This window comes from Lithobates pipiens, unplaced genomic scaffold (assembly GCF_037356315.1).
Source record: "Lithobates pipiens isolate NorthernLeopardFrog02 unplaced genomic scaffold, aLitPip1_a1.2 Scaffold_8, whole genome shotgun sequence".
Taxonomy (NCBI): Eukaryota; Metazoa; Chordata; class Amphibia; order Anura; family Ranidae; genus Lithobates; species Lithobates pipiens.
This window is the reverse complement of record NW_027507903.1, coordinates 116,813,016-116,825,230: the sequence shown is the minus strand read 5'-3', so window position 1 is coordinate 116,825,230 and position 12,215 is coordinate 116,813,016. Positions and strand designations below refer to the sequence as shown.

General features: G+C 43.2%; 1 protein-coding gene across 5 annotated transcripts in view; it reads left to right on the top strand.

Moving 5' to 3' along the window:
- Positions 1–1,426: 1,426 nt before the first annotated feature.
- PARP6 (poly(ADP-ribose) polymerase family member 6) overlaps positions 1,427–12,215 on the top strand; it is a 127,371-nt gene continuing 116,582 nt past the window's right edge. For 3 of the 5 annotated variants that reach the window (XM_077472467.1, XM_077472466.1, XM_077472465.1), the window contains exons 1-2: positions 1,428–2,249; positions 4,487–4,619. In XM_077472467.1, the coding sequence (XP_077328593.1) occupies positions 4,617–4,619 (3 nt within the window). In that variant the 5' untranslated portion in view covers positions 1,428–2,249; positions 4,487–4,616. Of the gene's footprint in view, positions 2,250–4,486; positions 4,620–12,215 lie in introns of all 5 variants that reach the window. The other 2 variants (XM_077472469.1, XM_077472468.1) reach the window with 2 other exon arrangements.

Genomic DNA, 12,215 nt, shown 5'->3' with positions numbered 1-12,215 from the left:
CGGAGATCCGGTGGCATTAGGGACATCAACGTCACTGGACTCCTGCCCCCTTCCCCAAGTGCCTCCGTCTGCTAACAAAGGGAAGGGGGGAAGAGTCTGGTGACGTTGAAGTTCTGATTGAACATAGCACGTACGGGGAGGAGCTACGCATGACATCACCCGCTACTGCCCTACGGAACTCACAAGATTGTCGGCTTTACATGCTGTGTTTTTATCATCTTTATGTGAGTAGTTTGTGTTTGAACACAAAAATGAAATCTTATACTTAAGCGGTGAGCACTTAGATCTTTTCTTTCTACCCATGACCCGGCGTCCTTGCTGAGATCTGAGACGTGAGAGAAGTTTATGGTCCGTGTTAACCCTTTTGATACCCGCTTGCATGATCACCCATTTGCACTGGGGTCCATGCCATAAGGTGAGAGTGATTAGTTAGACCGGAGGTGGAGGGATTGTGACACTACTGTGGAAAAAAAAAGACTTATGTCAGTGCTACCGTTTGAATTTAAAACGTATTTGTGCGAACTGTGAAGTTATGTCATGGATTGTGGAAACTAACTAGTGTCGGGTGATTGTTTATTGTGTATACCACATTTGCCACTGACTAATGCAGAGTTGCAATGCAAGGAGATCAGCTAAAAGTAGTTGGATCTGTATGTGCGTTATAATTAATTGAAATTAGTCGATTAATTGATTAAAAAAAAAAAAAACGATTAATTGAACACGAAAATTTTAATCAGTAACAGCCCTAATTTATTTATTTACTTTACAAGTGTATTTAGAGATCTTGGGCATGTATTGCTCTAAGGGCCGGTTCACACTGCAACGCGAGGCGAGGCGACACGGCTCGCCTCGCTCCCGCAAGTCGCCCCCATACAGTGCTATGGAACCGTTCTGAGAGGAGCGACTCGAGTCGCTCCGACTCAGAAAAAAGGTTCCTGTACTACTTCGGGGCGACTTCGGGGGCGACTTGCATTGACTTCTATGGAGAAGTCCTCTGCAAGTCGCCGCTGACCCCCCCTGCAAGTCGCGGCGAGGAAGTCGGAGACGCCTCGCCGCGGCTCGCAGTGTGAACCGGCCCTAATAGGGAGTATAAAGATAGTTACTAGAGAGAATATGTTTTTTTTGTTTTCTATATATATTTTGTTCATGCTCATTTGTACCTGTATATTGATATTTGCATAATCTGTACTTGCAAGCTGTTACCAGCTAAAGACTGAGATTTTATATGATATTAATAACATAGTATACTTTTATTATTTACACATTTCCTCTGCTTAACATGACACATGATATGGCACCTACGGTATATTTTAAACAAAGAAACCTGAAGACGATGCTTTTAAATGTGTATATATATGATTGTTGGGTACCATTATTCCCTGCTGTAGAAGAAGAGTCATGTGACTTGCAGAGGATAATCTGCACATGCGTACTGGGCTCTCAGCTGCCATCAGAACAGGAATAACAAAGGCTGGAGCAGCTGTGCCCGTGACAGCCAGAGATAACCATCTTCGGAGAAAGACTCATCTGGAGATATATCTGTGAAGGATGGGTAGCCCCGTCTCAGAGACAGTCTTTACTTAAAGAAGATAGCAGATTACAGCTGATCCAGAAGAGACATCCATTAGCTGAGAGATATTCAGGAAATTCCTTGACAGCTGTCACCTGAGACCGAAATCCTGAGACTGTCATCAGCGACAGCCTGAGACCTCCAAATCTATACGCTGTTCTTTCGCTAAGACGATCGTCTGCTGTTCTACAGCACCTTCCTGCCCTTCCCAAGATCTGTCCCTCTCTCCTACACACAGTGACAGCAGCATTCGAGGTCCCTCAGTCATTCCCCCACCCTCATCCCTCCTGTTCCCCTTTCATTTCTGTTCACTCTCAGTCATCCTCCTCCCATCATTTGTTTGTGATTGGTCCTGCTCCTTTTGTCTGACAGTCTATTCTGTATTCCTCGTTACCCAGTCATCACAGCTACATATCGACATCTCTATCTATCTATCTATCTATCTATCTATCTATCTATCTATCTATCTATCTATCTATCTATCTATCTATCTATCTATCTATCTATCTATCATCACTATATAAACACTTGTAAATAATAGCAAAAAAAAATCAACATCAATATATAGACACAAACTCCCAAAGAGAAATTTCTATTTGCATTACAACCTCATACATTTATACTGAGGCCATTATTTTCTGCCCCACTGTGACAGCTTACACTGAGCACACCAGAAGATGTGAGTATACAAACCAAGCTGATGCGTTTGTTTTGCATGTAATCTATAAGCCTGCTTTATAATGTACTGTGCTTTGTTTATATGTGGTTGATGGTGTTTATCATGTACAGAGGCAGCAAAAAAAAAAGAGAGATGGTGTCTATAGTATGGTATTGAGCACTCCTCCCTGGCTGGAAGGCCTTGATCACAACAGTTGAACAGTGGATAAGCCAGGGTTATTCACCTGTTTTATAATGCTTCTCCTGTAATAGTATGGATGGTAACATCCTCTATTTACGTATTCTTTTTTTCTTTTGTAAATACCTTATTTAACTTTTTTTTAAAGTTGAAATAGGGGTACAAAAAAAAGGGGTAAATTACACATATTGCGAATTGCTCTGATCCATACAAAATAATGCTTGTGAAAGAATACATACAAGGACGTGCCTTTAATATGATTCAGTGTCACATTGTGTGATCATAGAGAAAGAGAAAAAGAATACGGGTAGGGGTAGATGTAAGGATAAATGAAAGAAATGGAGGGGTGGTGCATCACATCAGCCAGATTGGCGGATCATAGTGATATATGTTTGCGGGCTAAAAGTAGGTCTAGGGACCCACGTTGTGGGAAAATCAGTGGTACTTGGAAGTTAAAGTGGTTGTAAACCTCAGACATGAATTAAGAACAAAGCATATCCCTCTATAGTGTGTACTTGTCTCAATTACGAGCACTAAGTGTCATTTCTGTCTGCTGTCTTGTTTCTCTGCTCTCAGTTCTGACAAGGTTTCCTGACACCAAGAGAAAAATGGTGACAGGGGAGGGATCTCAAGCACATTGGCAGCCTCAGCTCTGTTCTGTGTTCTATAAGGGGGATGTGTCCCTTCTTTCCAATCAGCTCTCAGAGCTCTCCTCACTAAGCTCTGAAGAGTGTCAGCTCTCCGCCCACTTTTCTCTGAACTCTCAGACAAGCTTTAAATTCAGCACTTTGAACAGATGTAACGAAGAGAAGACTGCAGATAGACAGGTACAATTTATGTAGGAGGATTTGTTTAATCTCTGTGTATCACCTAAGGCCAGTCGCTTCACTGGGTATATGTAAGGGTTTACAACCACTTTAAGGTGAATTTGTACCAATAAAACCACATTTTCATGAATTGTTCATTCTTGCTTTGAAGTGAAAGAGTTATGCTGGCCATACACATATAGACTTTCAGACAAGAATATTCGTACGAAAATTCTTTGTACATTCGATTAGTGGATGAATGCCGTTATAACATTTCACTTGCTTTTAACATTCGATTTGAAAATGTATTTAATTTCTGAATGAAAATCACATGCACTGTCCGAAAATTTGTTCCATTGAGAAATGTTTTCTATTTTTCACCTTAAATTTTTCTTGTCACTGTGGTCAAAAATGAACCCCACTAACGAAAATCTATACATGTATGGCCAGCATTAGATCATATCCTATGTATAGTATTCTTATAGGACCGCCATGCACACTGTCTTCTGACAATTTCTCTTTGTCCACCTCCGCTCACTCCTGTAGTAGCTTTGATTTGTTACATTTATCTTGTTGAAAAATAAACAGAAACATAAAAAAAGCGACAGCAGAAAAAAGGCAGACTCGTCATCCATCGAGTCTGCCCGTTTTTTGTTTGTTTTGTTTTTTCTTTTAATGCATGTTCTGTATTTTTATTTTTTTTGTTACATTTTTTATCTGAGCATAGATCTATGTTTGTTCCAAGCATGTTTGAATCCATTTAATGAAAATTATAAGCCCAATTTTTGAATACTCTATTCAAATACCGTAAGGCAAAATGTGGAAGATGTATGGACACACAAAATACTGTTTTCTGTACAGTATAATATGTGACATATTAAAGTGGAACTAAACCCTCCTATCCCCTATGGGCTATCTTAGCCTTTGTATGATCTGCAGTTGCCATGGTGCTGCACATGTGATCAGTTATGAAACCAACCGTTTAATGGCTTGACAGTTGGGTTGAGAGCACAAGCATTTGTGACAGTTATCATTCATGGCATGCCTTGAATGTAATCGTTTTGGTTGATGGGTTTAGTTCCAATTTAACTGCATACCTGTTTGATATTCAGTGCTTTCCACTCCATTCTGTGCCATGCTGGAAACTATTGGGTCTTTTTTTTCTCTGTATTCACCTTCAATATGCAATTACCTTTTGGTTTATTACTACTGTGCATAGTTCTTCTTTGTAATTTATTTGCTCTCTTTTTACAGGGGGCAGTGATCCCCTCAAATCGGTATCCCAGTATGCTGGTTTATTTAATAATGATAGGCCTGCTGGTACATGGGGCATTGGCCCTCCAGCCCTGAAACAGCAACAAGGTGATTCTCCACGTCAGCACAAATGGTGAGAGTTCGAAATTTTAGGAATAACAAGACTTTAATTTTTAAGAGATCTTCATTTTTCTTATTACTGCCTACTGCTATATTGTCTGGAAGCCACCAATGTGCCCAGCTATGCTTTTGTATGTACATATAATGACGTAATAACATTTCCAGTGCTATGGACATGTATCTAGTCAAAATGAAGGGAAGGCGCACTGACCTAGTGCATTACCATAAAACAGCTTTATTTAAAAATAAATCAAATAGCAAAATGGCTACTCACAAACGAGTATTGATCAAAGGCAAAATCAAGGCAAAGGCAAAATCAGGGCTCTCTTTGGCTCTGAGGAAAGGGGGTCACTCCCGAAACGCGTTAGCCATTTCCGTAGAGGTATTTACCAATTCCTCTGACATCTGGTCTGGATTCGCCAAATGTTTGGTGCGATGGATCTATTTGTATTGATTTTGCCTTTGATCAATACTCGTTTGTGAGTAGCCATTTTGCTATTTGATTTATTTTTAAATAAAGCTGTTTTATGGTAATGCACTAGGTCAGTGCGCCTTCCCCTCTTTTGTATTGTTTCTCTCTAGTATTTGAACACCCAATGTTCTAAAGGAGGGCTGCAAGACTTAGTGACAACACCATTTCAAACTGTATATATCACATTTCAAAGACCAAGAAACCAGAGCGCAGGAGAATTTGTTGTTTTTCTAGTCAAAATGAACCATGCCTGTATATGCTTGTAAATTTCACTTTTACAAATATACACTAGCACTTTTTTTTCACCATGTTAGCCATGGACCCAATTCACACGGACAGCGTACATTCAGCCTTGGCAGGGGATCCTAGACTGTTCCCCTGCTGAGTCAGACCATGACAGTATAGATTTGACATTTGTGACTTTACACATAATCTCTCTAGGTGGGCCAATGTTGGTGGACTTGCATTCACTTATGTGTGCCCACCTTCAGTCTGGCCAGTGAAAGCAGACTTGAACGAAAATCTTTTCCATTCAGCCCAACGGACCTGAACAGATCCAGAGATGGGTGGATATAGACAGATGCAAGTCTGCTTACACATTGTACATCTGTAGAGATATGTTGTCCATTTCGATCCATGTAATCATGTATCAAAAACGGGCAGGTGCACTGCCCATGTGAAAGGGGCTATAGAGAGCAGGTAAAATGTATGGGATACCTTTCATTGGTTAACTAAAAATATTTTTTTCTTCTTAAGATATGGTCGTACCATATACCATTTATGTTTATGCTATATAGAAGTTACTGTAGTGTTTAAAGATGAAGTTTAGGTATGCCAATTTTAACATGCTTGGACCAATGTAAGTATGTTTGTGCCATACCTGTGGGGTCCCCATGGAAGCTGTAAATCACTGTAGAAGGCACCACTACTCCAGTGATCTCCACTAGCTTCCAGGTCCTGTGGGAGCAACTGCCCTTATGCGTTGTCAACAAAGGAGGTAACTTTCTACGGATAGGTGCCCTTTAACAGGGCTGTCTTAATGAAAGGGCACACCTGGGCCCTGCCCAGGGGCCCCAGCTGTATGGGGGGGCCCCTGCACCTTCCCCAAAGAAGCTACTCCCTGAGCCCACGCTGCTCAGAAATTGGGAGCCCCATGATGGCACTGAGAGTGATGGATAGACAGGGGAGACAGGCTGGCAGCAGTGTGCCATGCTGTGCAGAATGATACCTATTTCCCAGCCAACAGGGAGGGGCGGGGCTGGAGCGCCATTGATGCTCTGACCCCACCCCATGCAGCTTTGAATGCTCGGGACTCGGGCCACAGGGTAGAAGCTGGAGTGGGAGCTGCGGAGTCGGCAGCACTGAGAGCCCACATGCAGAAGTGGCATTGTGGATGGTGTCATGGTGAGCCCAGCTGTCCAGCACTGTTTGCACCAAAGGGCTTGGAATTATTCTCCCTCCTCCAACCCTCCTTCTGCCTGCATGACTTGATTGGTATAAGTGTGTCATTGTCACAGTGCTGGAGGTGTGCACCAAAAGTTCACAGAGGGGGCAGAGTGCTGGGGGATATCTGGGGTGTAGAGGGGTCAGAGTGCTGAGGGGATATCTGGAGTGTAGAGGGGTCAGAGTGCTGGGGGGATATCTGGGGTGCAGAGAGGGATCAGAGTGCTGGGGGATATCTAGGGTGTAGAGGGGTCAGAGTGCTTAGGGGGTATCTAGGGTGTAGGAGGAGTCAGAGTGCTGGGTGGATATCTGGTATGTAGAGGGATCACAGTGCTTGGGGGGTTATCTGTGGTGTAGAGGGGTCAGAGTGCTGGGGGATATCTGGGGTGTAGAGGGGTCAGAGTGCTGAGGGGATATATGGAGTGTAGAGGGGTCAGAGTGCTGGGGGGATATCTGGGGTGCAGAGAGGGATCAGAGTTCTGGGGGATATCTAGGGTGTAGAGGGGTCAGAGTGCTTAGGGAGTACCTAGGGTGTAGGAGGAGTCAGAGTGCTGGGTGGATATCTGGTATGTAGAGGGATCACAGTGCTTGGGGGGTTATCTGTGGTGTAGAGGGGTCAGAGTGCTGGGGGGAGATCTGGGGTGTAGAGGGGTCAGAGAACTGGGGGATAGCTAGGGTGTAGAGGGGTCAGAGTGCTGGGGGGATATCTGGGATGTAGAGGGATCCGAGTGCTGGGGGATATCTGTGGTGTAGAGGGGTCAGAGTGCTGAGGGGAGATCTAGGGTGTAGAGGGGTCAGTGTGCTGAGGGGGATAACTGGGGTGTAGAGGGGTCAGAGTGCTGGGGGAATATCTGGGGTGTAGAGGGTTCACAGTGCTGGGGGATATCTGGGATGTAGAGGGGTCAGAGTGCTGGGGGATATCTGGAGTGTAGAGGGGTCACAGTGCGGGGAGATATCTGGGGTGTAGAGGGGTCAGAGTGCTGGGGGATACCTGGGGTGTAGAGGGGTTAGAGTGCTGGGGGGATATCTAGGGTGTAGAGGGGTCAGAGTGCTGGGGAGTTACTTATTTGGGGTTGAGAATCCAGGGGTGTGGAGGTGGTAACATGATAACAATGTTAGGGGGAAACCTGGTGTTTGTATGTGTGTGTGTGTGTGTGTGTGGGGGGGGGGGGGGGGTTGGTTGGGTGTAGTTAGGAGTGTTGGATGTGTATAAGATGTAGAGGGGTTACAATGTTGGGGGTATCTATGGCCCTGTCAGGCTGGATGGTGCCTCATAATTTTTATTGGCGGTCTTGTCTATACTTGGAAAAAAGAAAACTGCACTAGACCTGGAAAACGAATAATTAATCAAATAAATAAATAAGAATGAATCTAAATAAATCTATAGGCTGCAGCTCGAATGTGGGATACACATACAATAACTAAAAGGACATATATGGAGCTGCGCAAATAAACAACAATTCATTAATAAAATAAAAAACATGAATATTAAGTCCACATTAGTTCATCATCCATTGGCAGTGGTTAATCTTCAATTAACACCTCGGTGACTCCACACAGAAAACAAAAACGTGCCCGACCACCAGAATATGAATCCGCTTACCAGATGGCAAAGCGTGTACACCATTTGGCTATCACCCAGCTACGGCCTTTAGCTTGCACTGAGGATACTTTAGATCATACAAGACTGAACCATCAAACCAGGAAAACTCACTCTGATGTTTCGTAGGAATATACCGTATGTGGATGGTGTAGCACCAAACTCAAAGAAAAGCTGCCCATAGTGTAATACCGCTCATAAATTTAATAAAAAAATTGTATTGCACGTAAAAAGAATCATTTGGATTAAAAACAAAAGCCGGCAAGTACGGAGCCCGTCCTCCTCCTGATTAGCGTGGTGGCGTTTAGGGAACACTTTGTGTTCTCTGACTGGATGAGGTGAATAGATAGGGCGGTTACCTCAACCAATCAGAGACAAACACCTCCCCGTCTCTTCATCCATATTATCTATTACATAGAGGGCATTGGTTCTGTAGTTTAGCTGGAAAAGCTGATAACATTGTTTGAGATTTCAGTTCAGTGCAGAGAAAGTGAAAGGACACTAAATTTCTATCAGGATCCAAAAGTATTTTTCTGTACTTGTAGAAAATGTACATAGCCTGAAAAAATAGAAACTAATGCAGCCACCACATCTAAGGACTAGTGAGCAGCTATATATAACATTTTGGGGTTTGGGTTTAGATATACTTTAGGCTTGTTTTACCCCTATGTACAGTATATTACAAAAGTAAGCACACCCCTAACATTTTTGTAAATATTTTATTATATCTTTTCACGTGATACTTGCTATAATGTAAAGTAGTGAGTGTACAGCTTGTATAACAGTGTAAATTTGTTGTCCCCTCAAAATAACCCAACAACCAGCCATTAATGTCTAAACTGCTAGCAACAAAAGTGAATACCTCCCCTAAGTAAAAATGTCCAAATTGGGCCCAATTAGCCATTTCCCTCCTGGTGTCATGTGACTCATTGGCATTACAAGGTCTCAGGTTTTAATGGGGAGCAGGTGTGTTAAAGTGGTGTTGCCCCCAAAAAATAAAAAATGGTTTAAAATTCTTAAAAATAAATTTAAAAAAAGAATTGGAAAAAAAAAAAATTTTACTCACCTCTAAATACCTGTTGCTAGGGGCTCCCTCGTAGTCTGCCTTCTTCCTTGTCCGGGCTGGTGACATCACTTCCCCTCGTGCCGCACAGTCACCTGGGACCTGTCACGTGTCCCAGGTGACTGTGCGGTGTATCACAGTGCCGCTCACGCATGCGCAGTGGGTGCCCGGCTGTGAAGCCACAGCCGGGTGCCCACAGTACGAATGACGGCGCCGCAAGCGGAGCAGGGAACGAAGGGGGGCTTTGTTCCCCTGCATCGCTGGACCCTGGGACAGGTAAGTGTCCGATTATTAAAAGTCAGCAGCTGCAGTATTTGTAGCTGCTGACTTAAAAAAAATTTTTTTAGGGGGCACCTCACTTTAAATTTTGTGTTATCGCTCTCCCATACTGGTCACTGGAATTTCAACATGGCACCTCATGGCAAAGAACTCTCTGAGAATCTGAAAAAATGTATTGTTGCTCTACATAAAGATGGCCTAGGCTATAAGAAGATTGCCAAGACCATGAAACTGAGCTGCAGCACGATGGCCAAGACCATACAGCGATTTAACAGAAAAGGTTCCACTCAGAACAGGCCTAGCCATGGTTGACCAAAGAAGTTGAGTGCATGTGCTGAGCGTCATATACAGAGGTTGTCTTTGGGAAATAGACGTATGAGTGCTGCCAGCATTGCTGCAGAGGTTTAAGGGGTGGGGGGTCAGTCTGTCAGTGCTCCAGACCATACACCACACACTGCATCAGTCTGGTCTGCATGACTGTCATCCCAGAAGGAAGCCTCTTCTAAAGATGATGCACAAGAAAGCCTGCAAACAGTTTGCTGAAGACAAGTAGACTAAGGACATGGATTACTGGAACCATGCCCTGTGGTCCGATGAGACCAAGATAAACTTATTCGATTCATATGGTGTCAAGTGTGTGTGGTGGCAATCAGTTGAGGTGTACAAAGACAAGTGTGTCTTGCCTACAGTCAAGCATGGGGTAGTGGGAGCGCAAGGTCTCTAGCATTCACCAGCTCTGTGATGTCATCATGGAGGAGTGGAGGAGGACTCCAGTGGCAACCTGTTAAGCTCTGATGAATGCCCAATCATGTTAAGGCAGTGCTAGAAAGTAATGGTGGCCACACAAAATATTGACACTTTTGGCCATTTTGGACATTTTCACTTAGGGGTGTATTCAAATTTGTTGCCAGCAATTTGGACATTAACCACTTTCAGACCGGACCATTTTGCTGGCTTAAGACCAGACCACTTTTTGCGATTCGGCACTGCGTCGCTTTAACTGTTGTGGCTCCCAAACAAAATTGACCTCCTCTTTTTCCCACAAATAGAGCTTTCTTTTGGGGGTATTTGATCACCCCTGCGGTTTTTATTTTTTTCGCTATAAACAAAAATAGAGCGACAATTTTTAAAAAAATGCATTCGTTTTTACCTTTTGCTATAATAAATATCCACCAAAAATATATAAAAAAAACATTTTTTTCCCTCAGTTTAGGCCGATACGTATTCTTCTACATATTTTTGGTAAAAAAAAATCCCAATAAGCGATTATTGATTGGTTTGGGCAAAATTTATAGGGTTTACAAAATAGGGGATAGTTTTATGGCATTTTTATTAATATTTTTTTTTTTTACTAGTAATGGCGGCGATCAGCGATTTTTACTGTGACTGTGACATTATGGCAGACACATCGGACATTTTTTACACGTTTTTGGGACCATTGTCATTTATACAGCAATCACTGCTATACAAATGCATTGATTCCTGTGTAAATGACACTGGCAGTGAAGGGGTTAACCAGGGGGCGGCAGTGTAGGGGTTAAGTGTGTCCTAGGGGCGTGTTACTAACTGTGGGGGGCTGGGCTGTGTGTTAGTGAACACTGATCTCTGCTCCAATCACATGGAGCAGAGATCAGTGTCACTTGTTGCTAGGCAGAACGGGAAGATGCTGTTTATATCGGTATCTCCCAGTTCAGCCTCCCCGTGAGACGATCGCGGGTATCCCCGCAGCGATCGAGTCCGTGGGACCCGTGACTGGACTGGCAGGGCGGAAAATACAAATGGTCGTACCTGTATGCCAATTTGCCTGCCCGTGCCATTCTGCCGACGTACATCGTCGTGCGCCGGTCGGGAAGTGGTTAATGGCTGTGTGTTGAGTTATTTTGAGGGGACAGCAAATTTACACTGTTATACAAGCTGTACACTCACTACTTTACATTGTAGCAAAGTGTCATTTCTTCAGTATTGTCACATGAAAAGATATAATGAAATATTTACAAAAATATTTACTCACTTTTGTGCGATACTGTATGTTTGATATTTTATGGTTTGTTTAGAAAGTATTTGAAATTACCTTTTATGTGAACTTGATGAGGTGGAGGAGATATCAAAGGAAGCAAAAGCTGCTTGAGGTGAAACTAATTTAAAGTGCACATTCATATTCTGTAAGCAGCATTTAGTAGGCATGGTGTCCTGGGTAATCAAGATGTGGTAACGTCAGTATGCCGTTTTTAATGATAGAAAATTAGCGTTTTGAGTTTTTGAAGTAAAAAAAAAAAAAAGATGATTGTCATCTGATTCATAAAACTGACACAGAGCCACGGCTCTGCCTCACACCATCTGTCTCCTGATTGGCTCACTGGCTGTGATTGACAGCAGTGGGAGCCAATGGCTTGTGCTGCTGCCAAAAGCCAATGAGGAGTGTGAGTCCCCAGAGAAGCAAGGCTCTCCTGAACATCGCTGGATCGAGAGGGGGCTCAAGTAAGTATTTGGGGGGCTGCTGCACACAGAAGTTTTTTTTACCTTCATGCAAAGAATGCATAAAGGTAAAAAAAAAAAACCTTGTGCCTTTACAACCCCTTTAATTGCTGGTGTTGCCTGCAGTGCAAATAATAAAACGGTGGCCACTATACACAAATCTCTATATTTTTAAAGTGGAAGACCGATTTTGCTATGGTCAGATTTTTGTAAACTCCTCACTGCAATCTTACCAGTACCTTAAGGGAACCTGTTGGCAGGGATGAGGTTGTGGTTT